Source organism: Corvus kubaryi, unplaced genomic scaffold, assembly GCF_017639235.1.
Source record: "Corvus kubaryi isolate FWS band 111438036 unplaced genomic scaffold, C.kubaryi_AGA036_p1.0 138, whole genome shotgun sequence".
In the NCBI taxonomy this organism is placed as follows: domain Eukaryota; kingdom Metazoa; phylum Chordata; class Aves; order Passeriformes; family Corvidae; genus Corvus; species Corvus kubaryi.
Window position 1 is genome coordinate 11,369,702 of NW_024580672.1, and position 22,615 is coordinate 11,392,316.

At 50.8% G+C, this 22,615-nt stretch overlaps 2 protein-coding genes across 7 annotated transcripts in view; one reads left to right on the plus strand and one right to left on the minus strand.

The window, feature by feature from the left end:
* The window catches only part of WBP1L (WW domain binding protein 1 like), a 60,681-nt gene extending 46,925 nt beyond the window's left edge, over positions 1 to 13,756 (plus strand). For all 5 annotated transcript variants that reach the window (XM_042019219.1, XM_042019220.1, XM_042019223.1 and 2 more), the window contains 2 exons: positions 9,830 to 9,991; positions 11,390 to 13,756. In XM_042019219.1, coding sequence (XP_041875153.1) covers positions 9,830 to 9,991; positions 11,390 to 12,129 — 902 coding nt within the window. In that variant the 3' untranslated portion in view covers positions 12,130 to 13,756. The remainder of the gene's footprint in view (positions 1 to 9,829; positions 9,992 to 11,389) is intronic.
* Positions 13,757 to 18,416: 4,660 nt separating this feature from the next.
* LOC121660152 (steroid 17-alpha-hydroxylase/17,20 lyase) lies at positions 18,417 to 21,953 on the minus strand. Of its 2 annotated transcripts, none has more exons than XM_042019225.1 (8): positions 21,607 to 21,953; positions 20,977 to 21,115; positions 20,232 to 20,461; positions 19,928 to 20,014; positions 19,628 to 19,837; positions 19,216 to 19,385; positions 19,028 to 19,131; positions 18,417 to 18,787 (listed from the first exon to the last, which is right to left on the minus strand). In XM_042019225.1, the coding sequence occupies exons 1-8, from the start codon at positions 21,928 to 21,930 to the stop codon at positions 18,522 to 18,524; spliced, it is 1,530 nt and encodes a 509-aa protein (XP_041875159.1). In that variant the 5' UTR covers positions 21,931 to 21,953; the 3' UTR covers positions 18,417 to 18,521. The 2 variants fall into 2 exon arrangements, with proteins under 2 accessions (XP_041875159.1, XP_041875158.1); XM_042019224.1 differs by having other exon boundaries at positions 21,592 to 21,953.
* Positions 21,954 to 22,615: the final 662 nt, after the last annotated feature.

A 22,615-nucleotide genomic window follows, 5' to 3' on the forward strand; every position in this document is an offset into this window, starting at 1 on the left:
GTACTGCCCTGAACCTAGGCTAGGAGGGCATCTCTGCTCCTGGAATTTGGAAATGTGGCACTCTGAACATTGTACCCCTACATTTGAGACTGGAGATACTTTCTTACCACACCCAGTCGTGTCTTCTAGTTTTTATGCAACTGTGCTTTCTACTTAATCCCTCTGTTGTGCCCACAGTTTCACTTTCCCTAAGTAGCTTGTGTGTGGAAATGTGTTATACATACAAAGACTGTCACTTAACCTGGATCGAAGGACAAGAATAGCTTACACTTCATCCTTTACTCTAGAAACATGCTTTTACTTCTCAAATTAGCCAGTGAATGGAGGATGTGGTTATAAACTAAACAGGACTCTATAGTAAGCATCTTCAAGACACACTGTGCTCAGATTCCAGTGGCTGGCTGTGTCAAAATGGCAGGATTTTAATGTAGTGCAGACCTTTGCAGCAGACTTATTTTCCAAAATGTCCAAACAGTTCAAGAAACAATTCAGGACAGGGGGCCGGGAGGCAGCTCCATGGACTGTAGCAGGCTGAGAAACAGACATGAATATATTGGACTGCCTGGATCATACTGTAGCAGTCAGCAGCACAGGCAGGACAGATGACAGGAATTTGTTCAGACTAGAGGGGGATGGATGGACAGGGCAAAGTGGGGAAGGTCAAACCCGGATTTGAGTTTGTGTGGGTTGGAATGTAGAGGAAGATGCATGTGTGCAAGGGCTTACAGGCTCCATGGCAAGCAGGATCTAAATTGAGCAGCAGCGTGGAGTGCAGCTGCACACTGGGGCTGGTGGCATGGTCACCGTGTTTCTCCCATGGACATCTTGAAGGAGAGGCGTAGTTGAATTGCATACGAACAGTCTGGTCCAAGCAATAGCCCCCTGCCATTTTAATGGGATGGTTTAGCTGTCTTTGTGCTCTCAATATGGCACAGACTTTTATACTTGGCAGTGCCTGGTTGCATCATAAAAGTTCTTGGAAGATAAAACCAGATTTTGTTAGAAGGAGGCAGAATTTAAAGGCTTCTTTTTAGAGCAGGTGCCCACGTCACACTGAGATCATGGAATAAACGTGTTGGTCACACACACTGCTGGATGATTCCTCAGGAGAGACAGGTTTCTGTGTGTTCACATTCCTTCTGCGTCACGGAGACCATCGTGTACCACACCAAGAGGAGGGGAATAATTCAAACATGAGACCTGTCTTCTAGGCTTTCTGCAAATTCAGGCAAACATCCAGCATTGATTTAAAATCAGTTCATGTTTTCAAAGCTTGCTTTGCCATTATGAGTGGTAGGAGAAAAGTTTCTTTTGGATGGGAAGGAGTCATATAGGGAGCATGTCCTTTAAAAGTAAGCCCATATTGTAGAGCTTGTGAGCTTAGCTGCTGCTCAGGAGTTGCAGAGTATCTTTGATAGGTACATATGGTGAGGCTCTCTGAAGGCCTTCAAGGTGAAAAGTGGTGATAGTAAATGTAAATAGTCTTAGTATGAGCAGTGGAGAGCAACAGCTTTACATGCTTGAGAATAGATTAGCTTTTTAAAAGTTAATAATAACTTCTGGTTAATGAACAGTTAACATAGCAGCACCTTTTAAGCATGGCTTCATGGTTGTTCTGTTTTCATTTTAACTTGTGTATGCATGTACTGAAGTAGCTTTTGAGAAGTTTTTGCTTCTCTCAACCTTCTCAGACCACTGGTACTTTTGTGTGCCTGAAAATAGACCTTCTTTGCTAGTCCTGTTGAATTAAATCCTGGACTTACTTACCACCACAGCTTTGTGGGAAGAAGAAGCAGAGGAGGGTGGCATTTGAAATGGAAAAGAAAACTGGTCTGTCTTTGCTGGACATGCTTTCTGAAACGTGATCCTGTTTTGTGGCCACTTGGAATTTTTCCTGTAAAAAGGACCTTTTTCCCTGTTTTGGAATTTGAGGGAAGTTTGTCTTTGAAAATGGCTGATCTCAGCAATTCTAGGCTTGTGGTGTTTTTAAACCAGTTGTTGCGGGCAATGGAATAGGATGTAAAATCAAGGTATTATTTTGTTAAGGGGTGGAGTAGAGGAACGGAGAATATGATATGCCAAGCAGGTGGACAGCCCATGTTTAAAATTAGATAACAGCCCAGTTCAGATTCCCCACCCATCTCTTATTAAAAAAAACCCCAGTGCTGTGTTGCCAAATAATAAAACTATATACAGATTTATAGATAAAGGTCTAATAACTATGTAAAGGTCTAATTAGTTCTTAACTCAAGCTTGGTAGCTGGTACCATGGTGGGGGGAAAACTGCATTAAGTCTTTTAATTTTCTTGGAACATAATAATAAAAAATAAAATGGAAAAATTTACTTTACTGTTGCATTTCCTCACACAGGGAAAGATGTTTGGATGGTGGATGAGCTGGGTCAGCATTTTAATTGAACAATTTACTTGGGCTCCCCAGAGAATTCATGGTCCCCAAGGGGAAGAATTGCAGCAGCCACTGGATTTTGCTTCCTAGCAGTTTTTATTTGAGTCTCTGTGGTGTGATTGTGATTTGCTGGAGTTTTCAAATGTTGGCCTTTTCCCAGGCCTGACAGGTGTCTTATTGCTTAAACATTCCAAAATACCACTTTTCAAAATACAGGAGAGAAGGTAATCGAGGAATGTTCCTGTGTTTTGCACGTTAAGAAGTAAGGCTCAGAGGTTCTGGATTTTCCCAGGTTTAAGGGTATAATGTGGACTGAAAACTAAATCCAGATCTCCTGACATCCATCCTTGTGTCTCTCCTTGCCTTTGGAATCATTAAGTGATTCCAGAGGCTCTCAAGACAGCAAGCAAAGCTGTAGAAAGTATATTTCATTGTGTGGTTGGAAAAATAGTACACTGTGCCTCAGGAATCATGGAGCTTGGAAACAGGCAGCTGCTCACTGCTTGCAAAACGTTGTAGGATTTCAAAGTTTGAGGGCTTAGCTGGTCTTGGGTCATTTAGGTACTGCACAGCAACCCAGCATTGGCAGTGAGTAAGTGTTCATGTATTGCTTGTGCCTGTTTTGTTTCACTGTCTTTTTTAGCAGGGGTACTGAGCTCCTCTTTCTGAAAGAAAGAAAAGGAAAAAGATCTTGACTGTTTAGGTCCTAGTGGAAGGATTGTACAGGAAAAAATGTTCTGTTTGCAAGCAGCACAGTCAATGTTTTTGCTGATTTTGAACATTCTGCTCATCTCTGCACGCTTCCCCTTGGAATCACTAGACAGCTCTTTTCCCAAAAAGCGTGCTGCCAGAAAATTCTGGCAAGGATCCGGTTAGTTGCTAAAACTAAAGCAACTGCTGTACCACGTACATATTCCAGGAGGTCAGCTTTATATTAGGAATTCATGTCCAAGACTTTGCTGCAGTCTGCAAAACACTCAGTCAAACAATGCACCAGTCCCACATTTTCATCCTTACCCCGTGTTGTGTTATCCCACATCCTTTTCCAAAGACAGATTTTTGCTGTTCCTTGCCTTTCACCCAGCCTTCTGTGTGGTTGTACTTGCTTCTCTTTCCTGGGTGTCTCAAACTTTCCCTTCAGCTGTTCCTCCTCAGCTGTGCTGCAGCGATAACCCTGCTATGGCAAAGCCTCACCGGCAGTATAGGGCAAACAACAGATGTCTCAACCACACAGAAACTCATAATAAATAGGGTCGCTGAGGGAGTTATTTCCTGATTTCCTTGGACTTCTTGTAGCCTAATCCAGACAGCCAAATCACCTTACGTTTGTTTTGGTCTGGCTCAGTAAAATTCCCAGATCCAAAGCAGAAGGCAAGCTGTCTGGCATAGCCTGGCTGTGCAGATACTGACTTTTGACCCGTGTGGCTGCTTTCAGCTGAGTTGTGTTAAACAGCATGGAAAGGCAAGAGAACTTCCTGATGCTGTTTCACCCCCTGCCCTACGTACCTCCAACCCAGCTTCTCACCAGCTACCCAGATCTGTTGTTCCCAGACGTTCAGGACATGGTCTCAGCTGGATGTTCCACTCTGGTCTCTGTTAGACTATTGTTCAACATGCATTTTTACCAACACAGATCTCTTGGGAGGAACTGGACTTAGAAATGTCTCATCTGGAGCATGGGAATAATTGCCCTTGCAAGGCTCCCTCCCTAGGAGAGAGGCATAAAAAGTGTCTGCAGATTTACTGCCTCAAGTTGTCTTTCACTGCAAGATAGGCAAAGGTTTTTTCTGAAACTTGTGTTTTTCCATCTTACCTCATTGCAGTGGGTGTACCATATATTGTGGACACTATTTGGAAAACTAGAAACCAGTTGCAGTTAACTTTTGCATCTTCTTTTGTTACCAGTGTGGGAGCAAGCACGCAGGAGTTGGAGATGTCTTCAGCTTTTTTCTTTTGCCATTGTACTCTACAAATATTCAGTAACTTTTTCCTGCGTGAGGTCAGGCTAGGACTGCAGTTCTAATTACTTAAACTAACATAAAACTGTCACTGAAGGTCACAGTCTTTCTCTTGCTGCTGCTGCTGTGTTTGCCAAGCGAGTTTCAACCTGTTCTGGTTCCCTCAAACCAGTTCAAACCACAGTTGCGCACAACTTTGTGCTGGCACAAGAAGAGGTGGAGGAAGCAGCGGGAGGTATGGTTGAGACAGGCAGGAGAGGATCGCGTCATTCAGCGGCTTCTTTTAGTCCTTCTTAAAATGTTCATGGGCCTATGGCCTGGATCCTTCACCTGGCATTCTTGAGCAGCAGTGTTGGCTCATGCAGGCTCATGCCTGCAGTGGCAGGAGACAATGTGACCTCTCTGCCAAAGGGCACGATTAAACCCAAGGGCATCCAGGTTGTGGTACCAAGTAAATTTCTCTTCCCTTTTTCATTATAGTGTTGGCCCTGTGAAAGACAATTTTTTTCCAGACATGACTGACTGTGAGGCCATCATTTGGGACACTTTTTAGTCAGTGAAAGTGTCCCACTTCTCCTGTTCAGAACCAGCTCTCATGGAGCCAAAGCTATTACCCAGATGCTTGTCAGGCAGACCCAAAGGCACTTTGCAGTATGTTTTGGCTTGCTTTTAGGGGATTTCCTGCCAACAGAGCCATGGCATTTGCCCAAGTTTACCATGAACTTGGGGGCAAATTTCTCTGTTCGTACGCTTGGAACGCTCCAGAAAACATTTTCCATTTTGCACAGGATAAAAGGAGCTTCCCTCAGCGGCATTGTTGATGGCAACATCCCAGGCAACAAATACAGTACAGCATCAAAGCAAACATCACTCCCTCCTTTTCCATGGGAAGGAGTGCTCTGGTTTTTTAATTCTTAAACTGTTTTATTCTTACTTATTTTGAAGTTTGAGCAAAACTATGGTCGGTGTCCTAGAAAGGGTTTTCTTTAAGCTTTAAGCATGTTCTTTCACAGCTGGTAGGAAGCATCTCTGGTGCATGGCCATGTGATGGGGCTCCCTTTCCCAAGAATGCTGTTAATGTAGCAGCCTTCTCTTTCTTCAGTATTACCTCTGGCTGTGAGAGATGGCTTTCATGGGAGCTAATTCTGTTCCCAGATGTTTCTGCAGCTCCCATTCTGACTTCCTGAGCTTGGTGCTTGTGTCAGGCTTACAGCTCTGAGACTGTCAGATGCTGGGTAAGAGATTGGTGCTTCTTGTTTTACTTTCATGAAAGGTTTTGGTGCTCTGGCAGGGAAATCTCTTGGCAATAATCAACTCCTTGGCTGTGTCTGTTTCACCTTTGCTTGCATCATTATCCACCTATAGGCATCACCAGTGAATTTAACAAAAAATACAGCAGTGTTTCTCGGGACTCACTCGTTTTTGGGCTGGAGAGTGTTGCAACTTCTGACTCTTCCATAAACCAAGAGCAAGACTGAAATCGCTTTCAAGTCTAGTCTCCTGGTTCCTGTTTTGCTCCAGATTGGTACTTTGCTTCTGCTCAGGCTGTCCATCAGAAGTTGTATTTCCAAAGTCACTGTTTGTTTTTTATCTGTCGTGTTGTCCTTCGGCTGCCCCAAGCTTTTGTTCCCAGTGGTCACTGCCAGGTGGCTGTGGAAAATACCCTCAAATCAGACATTTAATGGCAAATTTGGCTCAGGATGTGTCTCCCAACCTTTTTTTCCTTTCCAGTGACTGCAGCAGTAGCTCAACACAATGCTGCTGAAAAGCACCTCGTATCCATTTGGGAAGAAGGTACATCTTGAAGAGCATGAGGAAGGCTTTTGGCAACAGTGAAGGCTTTTGACGACATGGAAGACAACCAGAAGCTCAGTTTTACTTGGTTTTTAGAGGCTTTTTATGCCAAACATCAGTTGCCTCTGTACATTTTACCCATTTTCAGCATAAGGCAGAGTTGGTACCTGTTTTTACCCTGAAGGAGGTGTTAGCATGTGCTGCTGCTGTGCCCCTGCCTTTCCTGCTCATGTAGTGTTGTCTTTGGGTGATTTGCAGCTCCCCTCCTGCCAAACGAGCAGAGGCCAGTGGTCTGCTTGGCTCACCTCCCTGCTGCTGGTTTGAAGCCAAGCCTCACCAGGTGTACAAATGCACAGCTCAGCCATGAACATCTTCACTGTTCACTCTATACTTTTAGACATCATATTTACAATTGCACTTGGCCTTGGAGCATAGCTTTATTCCAAATAAATGACCGTACTATATATTTGCTAGGCTTTTGCAGTTTTTCTGCAGCCAAAGCTGTAGCTGTGCCCAAACTCCTGGCAAGGGAGTGTTGTAGAGCCTTTTATGGAGGCCCTGAACTCCCAGCACCATGCTGGGCTTGCAACCAGAGCTGTGCCCAGTCCTTCTCCCAGCACTGGCACCTCTGCCCAAGTGACAGCCAGGGAGCCCCTCGTGTGCCTCAGCTCCCATGGGTGTCCCATCCCCTTGCTTCCAATGCACTGGGGGCCTTCCTGTGGTGCAGATGTGCTGTTGGGTGACAAGGTGGGGACACAGCCATTAAAGAGGATGCCAGAAGCCAGGCCAGCAAATGACCGTGGTGGGCACACGCTGCTCATCTCCTGCGATCATCCAGGCAAGTCCTCCAGGCTCAAGCTGAGTCAGGGGTTGAGTAATTCCTAGAAGCTCTAGGAAGTGTCAGTGGTTAATGAAGCCAGGCAATAATGCGGTATTAGCGGGTTCTTTTTCTGGAAGTTCTCATGAAAAACAACAGACCTCATCCACTCGCGTTTGTGAGCGTGCACAGACCCTTTGCACGAGAATGAAGGTGGTGTTCCTGGCACCGAGGCCAAATTGCAATCCACTAAATTATGGTGTGTTTACTTAAATGCCACCTGTGGTTTCAGTAGGATCCAACATTAATTTATTATCCTAAGATGTTGTATGTTGTTACTGCATGTTGTTAACAGTGTTGCCACACCTCTTCCCAGGAATGGCTGCGCTTACTCTGACCCCTACTCTGAGCTTGTGCATTGGTTTGTGTGCAAAGCACTTTGGGATTCTTTTTTGGAACGGGTAGAGAAGTTTTCTAAAGAAATACTTTTTTAATCTTCTGGATGCAGGCTCGGGTGGGAGCAGTTATTCCCTGCAGAAATATTTGGCTGCTACAGCTGAGATTGCTTAACAGTGGCAGTTCTCCAGGACATCTTAACTAACTAAGTGCTGCTTGCTACCATTGTATCTGGACTCCTTGGGAAAGGACATGATCAAATGTGTTAAAAAGCATCTGTTTTCATAACTGTAGCTAAAATCCCTGGATAGCTGGGTGTAATTTTCCATTGTTATTGAACTCATGATCACTGCTCTTCGAAAATAAGGAGTACTTAGAAGATGAACTGCAGGCCTGCCTCTGTGCATGGTGGCATGCTGTGCCAATGACCTGCTTTTGATGAGTGCATTCTTGCTTCCTCAGCAAGCAAGAGCCAAGGGACCGTCTCTTAGCGAGAAATACAGTGTTTTTATTGGTGAGAGTCTTCAAACTGTGAGACAGCTGAAGTATTGTATTTGTATACCAAGATTTTGGTAGTGGTAGAGGCTACAGAAATGGTTGCAAATGTTTGGCTTTGGAGCGAAGGGTGGACTGGACCAATCCTTTTTGTTTATATAAAAAAGCTTTTTTTAGAAACAGGGTATTTGGAGCGCAGTGGCCACATTCTCATTTTGGTTTGGGAAGTGCAAAGAGCATCTTGAATACTTTGTCATTTGCTTCTCTGGAGTGAAGATCACAGTCTCCTCTCTGGTCGTCTTGGTACAGCTGAGTGGGCTGGCAAGAGAAACTACCCCAGAACCTTCATTTCCAGCCAAGAAAAAAAAAGGAGGGGGGGGGGAAATATGTAACACCTTCGTTTGATGGCAGGTTTTGATAAGTTTGATGGTAAGGCAGGTTCCAGTTGATTAGGGAAATAGATTGCACAAGACAGAGAGAAATTTCAGTTTGTTGTGCCAAAATACATGAGGAATTCAGGTTACAACACAGGGAGGTGAAAGTCCCCACTCAGAATGCTCAGAGACACGATATGGCATGATGCAGTTCACCTACAAACAGCCCAGTGCAGGTCTGTTGAGATGGGTGATAGGGATCCATTGCACTTTGTCCTGAGCCAGAGCAATACTGCTTTCATTCTTCAAATTCCTAAACTGTTCACCTTTCCCCACCTAGCTCTTAGCAGAGAAAACATTTGCAAACACAGCAGGGGATGCTGGAACCATCAAGGTATTGTGAAGGTGTGACTAGAGGTTTTTAGTGGGGAGAGAAGAGCAGTTTGATACCACAGGATAGCCTGGCCTTCCTGAAAATGGGCTGTAGCATTAGGAATCTCCATTTTGACTGTTTGGGATAGTGAAGAGTGGCAGAGGTGTTACAGAAAGAAAAACAATGTTGTGATCTCTAGTGAGGAGTGGCTGCCACGACTACGTGTTTCTAAAGGAAGAGCTCTCCCACTATCTTCAGATGCAAAAACTGAGCTTAAAAAAGATAGAGCTTACAGACACTGGGGCAGGTCAAGCTGTGGGCTGCAGTTGCAGGAGACAAAAGCCTAATCTGGAGTGAATGTTCCAGCTTTTTGAAGTGTGTCTCGGAAACATTTTGTAGTGCATGTAAGTGAGAAATTCATGGAAAGGAAGAGTTATTCCACATGTCCGAGGGTGTGAGTAAAATTCAGGAAGTGGTCTTCTAAAATTCCTTTTAAGGAGCAGTGTACATATGGTACAACTGTGCACAGAAACCAGCCATGACCACAAACAGAGCAGAAGTTAGGTTTCTTGAGGATTCAGAGAGGGAGGCTAGTTTAATTTAATTTTGGGTAATTTAAGACATTGAGTACAAAAATAAGTTTTAAAAATATTTTGAGACATTTATGAAAAAAGAGTATGTTTTTGTTAAACATAACAATGAAGGATTTGGGCTGGAAATTAAAGAGCAGTGCAAACAAAAGCAAAACATAGTGCTTGGGGTTTTTCTCTTCTTCTGTGGTCAGTCTGCAGAGTGTCTTTTGTGTCTTGATTGTTATTTTCAAACCAAAGTGGCTGTGGGAGGCAAGTTCAATGCTATTCACAGCTCTGCTCATTTTTGGCTGGAAGAAATGGTAACCAAAGGGTAGGAGCAATGGAGGGGGGGAGCCCTGTCTCCATATTTTGTTCTTCTCCAGAGTTGTACCTATTGAACATGATCTACACTGTACTAGAGTGTGTTCAGTGTTGTCCAATTCTGGCAAGGCTGTTGGAGTAGCCGTGTCCCACACAGGCAGGAAGGTCCATGTTGAAGCCTCCTGGCCTAACACATATTTCTGCCTTTAGAGCAGTGCAGGTTCAGGTCCAGGCTTTCAGATGATCTCCATTGGCTTCTTGGGGCTTCCTGGGTTTGGATGCAGCTCTCATACAATGGCTAACACTTGCTCTCCCCGCTGCAGGGTTTTGGCTGGTGTGGACCATCATCATCATACTCAGCTGCTGTTGTGTTTGCCATCACCGCCGCACCAAGCACCGCCTCCAGGCCCAGCAGCGGCAGCACGAGATCAACCTGATCGCTTACCGGGAGGCCCATAACTACTCAGCCCTGCCCTTTTATTTCCGTATGTACCTCACTCTGCTTTGCCTGGAGACCGTGGGGAGCATGGCAGCAGCGAGTTTCCTGTGTTGGGTGGAAGGAGGGAGCAGTAGCTGGACTCAGCAAGAGGCAAAGCTGCCCCATGGCATTTAGAGATGAGGTGGTGTTGGATGCGTTTGAACCCCCTTGAGTCTGGAGTTGAACCACACCAACTTACAGCACCTTTGCACCCACCCCTGAGAGTGTGGTGATTCCCTGGGTGTTTTTCTGCAAAGGTTCTTGAAATACCTTTCAAGACTTTGTGGATGTTCCTCGTTTCCAGCCCAGACTTGCTGCTGGTGGGACCGAGATGCGGGAAGTGGCTTCATAAAATTCGGTCACACAGAGTGGGAGAAAGTGGAGTCTCAGCAGAAACTGTGCTGGCTCCCACCCTGTGCTGTGGTTCCCAGGCCATACTGCTGGTGAGCAGCCCTAGGACTCTGCGTGAAGGAGCTGTTGCCCACAACGCAGGGAAAGTACAATCACTTGGTGCTCTCCTTGTGTTCTGCTACGCTGTGCTAGAACAGCAAGTCTGCTTCTGACTGGAGGTACCACAGCTGAATTTCCTCTGACAGACTGTTGAATTGCATGTATGAACTTGCTTTTCTTGTTAAACTCTGGCAGTCACCTCAGAAATCATCCCCAACAGCCTTTTCCTCCCCAGCCCCAGGGATATGCAATTGCACATGGAAAATTGCAGTGCTATCCTTAAATGTTTCCAGTGTTTAAGTACATTCTGTCTGTATAGACTATTTTGTTGCCTCTTAAGAAATAAACAAAATTTTTCATGGATTTGAAAGGCTGTAAGTACAATAAGCCAAACTCTTTTGCCAGTACTGCCAATTTATTCTGACTGCACCAGAAGAATTGAATCCAGCATTAAAACAGAAACCAAAAGCTAGGATCTCCAAGTTCCTTGTAACTGCTCATGTCTCTTCATATTTGCACAATGCTTTGTGAGATGAAATCTTTGCTCTTGAAGGTAGAAATTAGGCTGAGAAGGCAGTGTTGGAGGGCGCTGGGGAGTTGTTCCTTCCAGCCAACACAGGCCACCCACGGTGTGTGGGGGTGGTTTATGGGGCTGTATTGGGGTATATGGTTCAGGGAGGTTTGCCTGGTAAGCATAGAGAGAGCCAGGAGATCAGGCTGCTGTTCCCAGTTGTGTCCATCTGCTCCTGTGCCCTCTCTGCCATGTTTGCTGCTTCTCTAAAACACGACACGCCTCACTTGGGTCAGGTTCTGGCACCCCTTCGTAGGGCCCGTTGTGCTGTTCAGTGGGAAGGTGCTGGTAGGTGACAGATGCCGTACCGACCTGTATTAGTGACTCGTTTCCTGAGATAAGCTGCTCCTGGAATAACTTCTCCTCCTTGCCTCCCACTTCTAGGGTTTTTGCCAAACTATTTGCTACCTCCCTATGAGGAAGTGGTGAACCGACCGCCGACCCCCCCGCCCCCGTACAGTGCCTTACATCAGCAGTGCGTCCCAGCAGGCAGCAGTAGCACAATCCCGGACACGCCCAGGACCCTGCAGCCAGCACAGAGCAGCTCTGCAGCACCCAGCAGCAATAACAGCAGTACTGACAGCACCGGGGCGCCCGGCCACGGGGACCCCGAGCCCTCCACCACCGTGCTGGGCGAGAGAGCCCTCACCAAAATGCAAAGCATCGAGCCCGGCAGTACCAGCACGGGAGCTGAGCTAGTGGGGAGGGCCGGTCCCGATAAGGATACGGAGTGCAAGGAGGAACTGCTGAAAGGTTACAGCTCTGAGAGCTTAGAGCAGAGCAGCGCCATTCCCGATGCCAAGGACAAGATGCCGGGCAGGCAGCGCCGTTTCACGGGCGACTCGGGCATAGAAGTCTGCGTATGCAACCGGGGTCATCATGAGGACGACCTCAAGGAGTTTGACGGGCTCATTGATGACGCTCTGGATGGGCCCCTGGACTTCTGTGACAGCTGCAGCGGCCGTCCCCACGGGGATGAGGAGGAAGGGCTTTTCAGTGCCGCAGAGGAGCAGCACTGCGAACACAGCCACCACCACCTGCCCCGGCAGCCGGTGTGTGTACTCTTGAACACAATAAATGAGCAGGACTCTCCAAACTCTTGTACCAATAACTCCCCCAGCTAAGGCGGCAGAGTGGAAGGGAGAATCGGGGGAAAAAAACAAATAAAAATGGAGTAAGAGGATTAAAACTTTAACAGGAGAAAAAGGTGATACAATGGGGGTTTTTTTCTTTATTTTTCTTTCTCCCCTCCAATATAATATGGGGACTAGTCCTCGAAGGCCCGGCTTGTGGGAGACGGGTCACTCTGGGTTTTGTTAATCGTATCTGCCCTGCTCCATGGAGCAGGGACTGATGTTTCTCAATGAGACCTTCTAAAAAACGGAATTTTTCTAATGGTGATTTTGGTGATGGTTATTATGAGTTTGTTGGTTTTAGTTTTCTGAAACACTGCTTTATCTTGCAATCAGTAAAACTCAGCAAATCTCACCCTGGGAGGATACCAGATCACCATAAGGCTTCAACCTCCAGGTGTCTTCCCAGAAGCGAGCAGCTTCTGACACTGCCGGCAGTCAGTAGCCCAAGAGTTCTGGTTTGATATAGTGCTCTTGAGGCATTGGGGATTTCTTTCCATCTTTTTTCTTTTTTTTTTTTTTTTTTTTTTGTTGGGTTTTTTTTTTTTTTTTCTTTCCTGATGTTAAGTTTTCCCGAAGCTGATAGATGCCCAGACACATCAGCCCTATAATCTCTGGTGCTTCAGTGTTTAAGACAGCAGGTAGGAAATGTCCCACTTGAAGCTGGTGACTGAAGGACCAGTTTCTTCTAGAAGGAGTTTTAGTCTACCTTAGGCAGTTTGAAAAGAGGGGATTTGCAGAAATTTGCCTTTATGTGTCATTTTTAAAGACAAGTGTGTTCCTTCAATGCCTCCAAGAGCACAGTTAGCAGTAGAATCCAGGCAGCTGGGCTGCCTTCCAAGTACTGTGGTCTCCGAATGACCTTTTCCCGGTGTGCTGCAAAAGGGCTTGGCTTTATTTTTGTCCTTTTTTGCACCCCGATAGCAGCACACTGGAGTTCAGATGACAAAAGAACAGGGCTCTCCTTGGCCAGTGTGCCTTCAAGCTTCAGCGATGCATGTTGAACAAATGGTGACGAGAGCTCCGTCCATTGCGAAAGGGATGATTTACCATGTAGATGTGGAAGACCTGTGCAGTATTTTTTTTTAATCCAAAAGTTTGGTGCGATTCTAATAATGACCACTTAAAGAAATGAATGTCTGTTTTCTTTCTCTTTCTTTTCTTTTTTTTTTTTTTTTTTTATGGTGGCAACTGGCTACTGTATAATGTCTGTGAGCGTGTGTGTGTGACTGCAATCCATGCATGCGAGTCCTACTGGTAATACGAAAACCTGCTGTAAGACTGCAAGAAAATTTACTGTAGCTTTGCTTTAATAAACAGTAGAGATTTTTGTTAGTAACAACCTGAAGGAAGAAAAAAAGAAAAAAGAAAAAAAAAAGGAAGAGCTGAAACTAACATTCCCTAGAGTGCTCGTGTGGAAGAGAGCACAGTTCAGACTGTGTAACTTGTTCTCGGGATTTCTCCCCGTCCCTTTTATAATTATGGTCATCCAGATCATTACTGTTATGGGGAAAAAAACATTGAAACCTGAACTCGGACATACTGAGATCTGATTAATTGAAAACCAAAATCAGTTTTAAATAAGGTGGAAACCAAAATATAATGCCTTTTCTGATAACTTGTCCATGTGTATTTGTATCATTCTGTGAGCTAAGAACAAGATTTGTCTTCAGTTTGTGGGTTTGTTTTGTTGTTCTCCCTGGAGGTGTGCTGGCACTGTGCTGGCTGCAGAGCAAGGGAAGTGGTGCTTATGCCAGCGTTTTACCTGCACGTTTGAGGGGAGCACTTTGACCTTGCAGGGTTTGGAAGAATCTCACTCCTTTGCCCATCACAGCCTTTCTCTTCCCTCAGAACAGCTGATAAAGACAGCTCTTCAGTTTGTGTCTTAGGGTGCTCTTAACAATGAAAGACTTTGATTTGGATTCAAGAGACCTTATTCCTGGATGTCTAGAGCCTGGATACCTGGGTGAGGGGTAACAGAGAGGCTGTGCATGCCCCAGAGCCTGGCTACCTGGGGACCGGTCACTTCTAGCTGTGTACACTGACCACATGTGTCTTCTGAGAAGAGAATTAAAGATCCCCAGTGCCACCCCCAGGAATTCTGTACATACTGGCACCTGGTTTTGTTCCTCGCACCACAGAGGAAGCTAAAAAAGCACATCAGTCTGTAAAGAATGGGGTTTACTGCTGTAAATCCTGGGGATGGCCCTGTGCCAGTGGGCGACCTTTGCCAACGTTTCTGTTGGCGTAAGACAGAAATCTCCATATTTGCTTTCCAGCCATCCCACTAAGGGCAGGGGAATCCTCTGGATATGGAGGTAAGTACCCGTAAGCCAAGCTGATGTTTCTAATTTTAAAAAGTCAGGAAGAAGCAGCTGTGTGCCTCTTTTATGACTCCTGGAGGTTTTTTGGGCATTTAGAGACCATAAAGAAATAAATGGGGCACCAACCATGTCTGTTCAGCTCACAAGTGCCTGAGGAGCAGCACTGTTAATGGCTTTCAGTTCTTTAGGATTTTAGACCTGCAGCCAAGGGGCAGCTGGTATGGGGAGAAGGAGTGGTGCAGGGCAGGACATGGGGCAGGTGAGCTCCTTGGACATACCCGGCTGCTGCCTCTTCAGGCAGGCAGAGGACTCCCAAAGCTCCAGCTTTGGAGCTTTAGAAGGGTGCTCGATCCTCACATGTATCCCTGTGTAGGAAGCCAGCATGGCCCAGAGAATGCACACTGTAAAATGCTGAAGGTGTGAGGACATGGGCAGATGTGCATCTCCAACACTGGAGCACCAAAACCCACCCATTCCCAGCTATAAGGGGTGTTTTTTGGGAGTCATCGTTTCAAAACTGAGTTGCAATAATGCAGCAGGTTTGACAGCAAATTAGTGTCAACCTACTGCTCGGTGTTCTGCTTTACAATGTGCTCTAGGTGTGGCTGCCAGTACTCCTTGCAGTCTGTTTTTGTTGGAATCTGTGGCAGTGCGGAGCTACTTACAGGGAATGTTTTTGGCCACCGAAGCTGGCTCCGGGGCAAGGACCCCGCAGGTCTCCTGGTGGGCTGGGGTTGTGTTGCCTGGGGACAGGTGAAGAGCACAGTGTGGTGGCTCAGCAAGTGTCCCCTGGGCACAACGGGGGCTCCTGGGATCTGTGGATACTGCAGCATCTCCTTGGTGTTCCCAAGGGACTCTTCAGCTCTCCGTCGTCTGGGAGCACTGGTGTGATCTTCCTGCCGCATATCACTGCATGTTCATACAACCTTACATAAACATTGCATGTGGATGGGTGTTGGCTGAAGATGGAGAAGGAGGGAATTGTGTCCTGATGCTTGCTGGTAGCCTGCTCTCAGAGCTTTGCCTGCCTAACTGGAGGCTAAGGAAAGTCGAGGTGCAGTTAAGCCTCTTTGTTACACAGTCATCAAAAGCTTCCTGGGGCAGGAAGCCTGGAGAGAAGCAAAATGAGCGGGCTCCACTGCCGGCATGAGGCTGTTCCGCCGAGCGATGGGAGCTTTGGGCTCCCTGCGCCCCCCTCGCCACTCGGGGACGTGAGTCAGTGGTGAGAGCCGGGGCTGCGTTCGCTTCCTGCTCTGCACAGCCCGGGCTCCCACAGCCGTATCTCCTCTGGTTCTCTGCATTCCCTGGCTGGGCTCATCCCAGCCTGATCTGCTCCCGGCAGCTTGGCAGGTAGCTGGAGCACAGTCCAGCTCCGGTGAATAAACTCCTTTGCTGTCCTGAATGAGTGGTTCTCCAAGACTGCTGCTCCCCCTCTCCACCCTACCCCCCCACCACCTCCAACCACATCCCAGGGAGGTTTTGTCCCTGATTTCTTTTTTCTTCTTTGGTTTATATAAGAAAAGCCTGGACCAGGCCGGGAGTGGGGGGCAGACAGGCAGCCCCTGGCTCAGGGAAGCCCCACAGCAATCCCACAGTGGGCAGCCTGGGAAGGCCAGGATGAGCTGCCTCTTCGTCAGAGCTGGTTCCCCCTATCCTTGCAGCACAGATCTGTTTTTATCAGATGGGACGGGTGCCCGCAGCGGGGCCGTCGCGACGGTGGTGCAAGCACTGCAGTCTGTGCCGGGGGGTCACAGGCTGCCGGCTTCTTTCTCGACTTGTTTTCAGCCGGCAAACAGCTGTGTCCTGAGGTCTGTGCTTACTCAGCTCTCCTGGCACCATGCCCGCTGCAGAGCCCGCAGGTATTCCAAGCGTCTCCTGTTCCTCCTGGGCTGGCCCTCACTCTCCGGCACAGTCCAGGGTCCGCCGGTGCCTGATGCAAAAAGAAGCCTCTCAAACTTGGAGGGCTTCTGAGCTGAGCCCTGTGGCACAGCTGGGTCAGCCAAGTGCTGTGGGGGTGGCTGTGCCCCCCAAAATGAGTTTGTGCGAGGGAAAGGCTCAGTCTTGCTCTGCCCTGTGCCCTCAGCATGCTGCACATCTGCTTCATGGTGTACCCAAGAAATAGTGTGGGAACAGCCATGAATGAAAAAGCTTCGTTCTTTGCATTGTCACCAATTCCTGCCTTGCAGACCCCCTTTGCCTCAGGGAGCTGGAGCCAGTGGCCCAGGTGAAGCTTTCTGGTGGAGTCAGGGGTTTGGGCACAGCAGCACAGCCCCAAAGCAGCTGTCACGATAGAAATAACCAGCTGGATGATTCAGCAGTGCCTCTGCCTGCTCCCAGAGCAGCGAGCAGCCGTGCCGGGGGTTGTTTACCAGCTCACAAAGTGCCAGGCAGCTGGTTCTGGGCACTGAATTCCCCCAGCTGCATCTTCTCCCGGTGGGGTGGGTGGGGGGCAAGACACCCTACAGCAGGGCCAAGCTTGGGGTGCTGGGATTTGCAGCATGTGCTGGTTTCCCAGCCTAGGACAGCACATGCCAGCCCTGGCAAATGGGGAAGATGGAACGCAAGCAGCTGTGGCTGGAGGCATTCTCCAGGTTAGAAACATCCTTGGTTCAAAGGTCCCCATTTCTGCCCCAAGGTGACCACTGGCTTTTAGCATTTGTGTGAGTGCCTCGGCAAACAGCAAGGCGTTGGCCCCGTGTTGATTCTGGCAAGGAGAAAATCCCTTCCCGTACCAAGAGCAAAATCAAATGCCTTGGCAAAGGGGCACAAATGTGCTGGAGGTCCTGTTGATGCTCTGGAGGCATCCCGATGCTGCAGGAGACTGTAGTGGAGCCTCCCTGCCAGTGGGTGCTGCCAGTGACAGGATCTGGGGCAGAGGAAGGACCAGGCGGGCACGGAGGTGCCAATCCCCAGGGAAGCCTAGAGCATCATGTTTAGCCAGGTTTTCCCAAAGCCCGTTCTGAGTCCCATCCCCCTTCACCCATCCAGCGTCAGTGTGCCCTAGCAGAAGTGGAGGGCTTGCAAACCAAGTGGCACCCCTGGTGTGATGGAAACAGGCAGGGAAGCAGGAAGGTGTGTGGGGCTCAGCCCTTAGGAGCCATCAGAGACTCCATGCAGCAGCAGTAGGGCTGAGCTCCTGCTGTGTGCTCCCTCTGCCCAGCTTCTGGTGGGTCAGCTGCTCAAATCAGCCGAAGGCTTGCCCTTGGGGCAGGAATGTGCATGGCAGTTTTACCTCCAGCTCCTCCCTACCACACTGAAACCCCCAGGAAAATGGACTGGGAGAAGGGAGGATGATCCCAGTGCTGTGCCAGACTGCAAACGCATTGCCTTCATCATCATCCTTGTCCCACAGGCTGACAGGACCCATTTGGCATCGGATGCTGGTGTTGAAAGGCCTGCATGAAAGCCAGGTTCTGGGGGTTTGAAAGAACTCAAACACACTGAGCAGGAAGTTCAGTGGTGGGGAAGTTTATGCCTGTTTTCCTGCCTGCTAACAAGAGAAAGAGCAGGGGGAAAATGAGGGGGTGTGCAGGGCTGGGATGTCACATTGTGCTGGGGGTCTGTGGGGCTTTCCCCTCTGCCTTGGCTGCTTTCCCTCTAGGGGCCCTGAGCCATAGCTGTGCAGCTATTCAGTTAAATATTAAGAGGTCAAGTAATAGAGAACCAGAAACCTAATTACACGCTGCCCTCCATGGCACAGTACTTTTTGGTGAAAGCAAAGCAAACACGGCCCCTTGCGTTATGGGAAGGTTGTGCTGCTGCTGGAGTGATGGCCAAATTCCAGGCAGACAGTGAGTGCTCAGGACAGTGAGCAGGCAGGAGCTTCCATGCTGCTGCAGAGAGGCCACAGCCTCCCAGCTCAGCCCAGTGCTGACAGCAAGTTGTGGGGCCACCATACATCTCCCACCAGACCCTGCCCGCCATCTCCTGCCCAAAAAATTGCTGGAGCCATGCTGTGTTGGGAATAGCTTTATCTGGATAACCCCCCATCCACGGGGCAGCCTCTGTGGTCCCACCTCCCACCCCCCACTGCCCGGGATCCTGGGCTCCTCCCCATCACTAGGCTGCTCTCCAGGCTTCCCTCAGCCTGGCCTTCACCTGAAACTTCTGCACCTGCAGCACGACACCAAACTTGCCCTCCAGTGAGGGCAGGGGCTGGTCCTCAGGGCACTCGAGTGTGAACCTCTGCAGCACCCAGGCCAGGAAGAGGAAGAGCTCCATCTTGGCCAGGACTTTACCCAGGCAGACACGGATCCCGGCTCCAAAGGGGAGGTAGCTGGGTGAGGGCGAATGGATGTGCTGGCCCTGCTCATCCAGGAAGCGGCCTGCAAGGGGAAGGAGCATCACTGGCATCAGTAGGGATCAATCCCTTCTGCCCGAGACCTGCCCGAGTTCATCACACGTGTGTCCCTCGCGGGAGCTGCAGGAGCAGAGAGGTGCGAGTGCCCCAGACAGGAGCATGATCCAACCTCCCAGCACCAAGCGTCCCCCAGGGCTCAGCCTCTCCTGCTGCACCCACCCTGCCATCCCCTGGCCCAGGAGAGGATGGGGATCACACAACCCACCAGGATTGAACTCCTCAGGCTTGTCCCACTCCTTCTCGTCGTGGTGCACAGACCAGAGGTTGATGATGACCCTGGCACCCTTGGGGATGGAGTATTCCCCAATGCTGCAAAGAGGACACAGAGTGAGGCAGTCGCTCCCTCCCCGCAGTCTCTGCCCACGACCTGGATGTGCCCCAGGGGGATCTCACCTGGTGTCGGCAAGGGACACATGTGGGATGAGCAGGGGGGACACGGGCCGGATGCGCAGCACTTCACTGATGGTGGCCTCCAGGTAGGGCAGCAGCGGGCGGTCGCTGAGGTGGGGGTGACGCACCAGGCCGATCTTGTGGTCCATTTCCTCCTGGATCTTCCTCTGGACCTGGGAGGGGAGCAAAGACCGGTGTGGGAGCCCAGGGAGCAGGGTGCCCTGTGCATAGTGGGGTACACCCAGCATCATCAGCATGTCCTGTCATGTTGTGTGGGGCAGAAGTAAAGTGCCCATAGCCTGATCTTGCTTATCTGCAGAGCCTGATTTCTCTTTTGAGCCTTCCCCAAAGCTCCCCATGACATCCCCGGTGCTGAAGGGAACCCAGGCCCCCCGCTGTGGGGTGCAGAGCCTACCTCAGGGTAGTGGAGCAGGTAGAGCACAGCCCATTTGAGCACAGTCGTGGTGGTCTCCACACCAGCCCCAAAGATGTCCCCCACTGTCATGAGGAGGTGGTCGTCAGTCAGCTCCAGCCCTGGCTCTGGGGGGCTGCTGTTCTCAGCACTGAGCCTCACTTGCAGGAGGGCATCCATGAGGTCCTTCACGGTGTCTCTGCAGAAAGCTTCCTGCAGAGGAACATGAATCAGCCAGGCTGTCCTGGGCACAGTGCTCACCGCCCCAGCTCCAGCATCTCCCTGTCCTGGCCCTTCTGGCACCTTGTGTTCAGTGAATTTCTGCTGGAGCAGCTGGTCCCGGACATGGAGGCATTTCTTTAGCAGGGCCAGGTCCTTGTTGGGAAATATCTGAGGGAGAAAAGCTGCATTACAACAGACTACAGCTCAGCCCAGCCCAGCTCCTGCAGGCCCCCAGGCAGTCACTCTGTGCCCACCAGTGTACTGGCTCCTGTGGGTCACCAGGGCAGGGACCCTCCTAACTCAGGAGGGCTCCTACAGGACACATCCCAGCTCCTTCCTCTCATCTGAGGTGAGAGGAATGGGCAGTGCCCACGTCCCTGCTCACCTGGAGCCAGGGGAAGATGTCCACCAAGCTCTCCTTGGCCACAGTGTCCACGATTCCCTGGCTGTACTCCAGCATGGCCTCGAACTCAGGGTCCCCACGCCGGTACGAGGAGTTAAAGCAGAGGGAGCAGACCACGTTGGTGACGGCCCGTGTGAGCTCAGGGGCCATGTCCAGGGCCGTGTCCTGCGCAGCGCTGAGCGTCTCACACAGGGATGCAGCCTCCCGGCAGACTGGGGTGGAGGAGAGGCAGCCAGGGCGTGATGAGGGAGTGATGATTAAGCCAAGGGGGTGAAAGGGGCAGCTGGGGGGTGGAAGGAGGGGTCCCCTGCTCATTCAGGATGTGCAGCCTGCAGAGGGCACCCCCCAGACAGGGCTGGGCCCTGAGGGGCTGGGATGGGCAGAAGGGACAATGCTGGGTGGAGGAGCAGAGAGGATGGAGATGTGCAAGGATGTCCTCCTGGGTGGAGCGGGGAGCTGCTGGCTCCATGCCTCAGTTTCCCCATCTGTGAGTGAGGGGAACTAAAGTTCAGGGTGGAAAACACAGGGAGAGGTGTTGGTAAAGTACAGGGGATAGAAGGAGAGGAACAGAGCCCCTGCCTGGCAAGCTGAGGGGATAGCGGGGGGCATGGGCTGAGCCGGAATCTTCCCTTGGTTCACAGGGAATCAGGGCACTTAAGAAGAAAAATTCCTGCGTGGGAGGGAACCAGAGCTGGGAGGGAGCCTGGGGCTGGTGGGAGGCACTTACTGATCCTCTCGAGGGAGAGGGAGCCCTCCCCGAACATCGAGAGGGCAGTGTGCACCAGCTTGCGCTGGAACTTCCAGAGGGGTCCGTAGCTGGCGAAGGCGATGTCCTTGCCCCCCCGGGACAGCAGGTCCGTGGTCACCTGAGGGACAGGCAGTCCCAGGGTCACCCCGCTGCTGGGGAGCCCCGCGGGGGACGGATGATCATCTCACCCCATCCCAGGGATGATCCGGGGGGCTGGGGGTTAGTGCAGGCAGGCAAAGCACAGGACATGAGCTTTGCCTTCCCCCTGCCAAGGACTGATAAAGAGGTTTGGGGACAGATGCGAAGGTTAGGAGCTCTAGGATGCCCAGGGAATTTAAGGGGTGCAGGGAGCCTGGTGGTACCTGAACCCACATCCCCGTGCCCAGGGATGCAGCCAGCTGCAGGAAAAACAGGCACCCTTGGGATGGCGGATGACAGGGCTTGCCCTGGAGAACAGGGTATGGAGGGGCTGCCCTGGCCCTGGCTTGCTGCGCGCAGGATGGGGAGGGGACACGGACCCTGCTGCGTGCCAGTGTCTTTCTTGGGAGCGTCCCTCGCCTCACCCCACGCCACAGTGGGAAGGGGTCCCCAAACCTGCTGCCGACTCACGGTGCGGGGCCGTCCGGCGAAGTCTTTGCCCTTCTTGAGCAGCACCTCCCTGGCGTGCCGATAGCTGTTCACCACCACCACGTAGTGGGAGCCCATCCAGAGGGCGTAGAGGCTGCCGTAGTGCCCCTGCAGGCGCCACAGCCGCAGGTGGAGCTGGGGGTGCCCGGCCAGCTGCAGCAGGCTCCCCACCAGCGGCAGGGCCGGCAGGCTCCGCGGGCGCCCCAGACCTGTCGCCGTGGCCATTGCCAGGGAGTCCCGCCGGCGCGCCAGCCGCCAGGTGCAGAGCAGGGCCAGGGCCAGCAGCAGGGCACCCAGCAGCGGCATGGCGGGGCCGGCTGCGGGGCTGCGGCGCGCGGGGGGCCCTTATAGCGGCTGCGGGGTCGTCGCCTTGACTCTGAGGCGGGCTCGGCTCCTTATCGGGGGGACAAGGAGGGGGGAGCCGGGCGCTGGGCCCGTGGCCAGCTCTGCAGCTGTGGGCACATGGCGGGGGGCGAGGGCAGCGGGGCCACGGCCACCCTGGGTGGCCATGGGGGAGCTCCTTCCAGCGCGCTGGGGGCCAGGGGATGCCCAGGGTCGGATCCGTCCTTGGGGTTCCGTCCCCAGGGCCCTGTGGTGGGCCAGGGGTGTGGGGACAGCTGAGCCCTCGAGGTCTGTCCTGGGTGCCATGAGCACAGCTGGGGGGAATCTGCTGGGGCACTGGAATCCATACCCAGCCTGGGAGCGCCTCGACAGACCCGGGAGGGAATGGGCAGCACTAGAAATGCTGAGAAGCCCTGAGCATCTCTGATCATCAGCTCTTGTCAGTGCTGGGGAGACACAGGTAGCACTTGACACTGCTGGGCAGCCCTCGGCAGTGCTGGTGAGCGCTGGTCAGCCCCTGGCACCATTGGTCAGCCCTGGGCAGTACAGGGGAAGCACTGGCCAGCGCTGAGAAATCCTGGTCAGAGCTCGTCAGTGCTGGTCAGCCCTGGGCAGTGCTGAGAAACCCTGGTCAGCGCTGGTCAGCCTT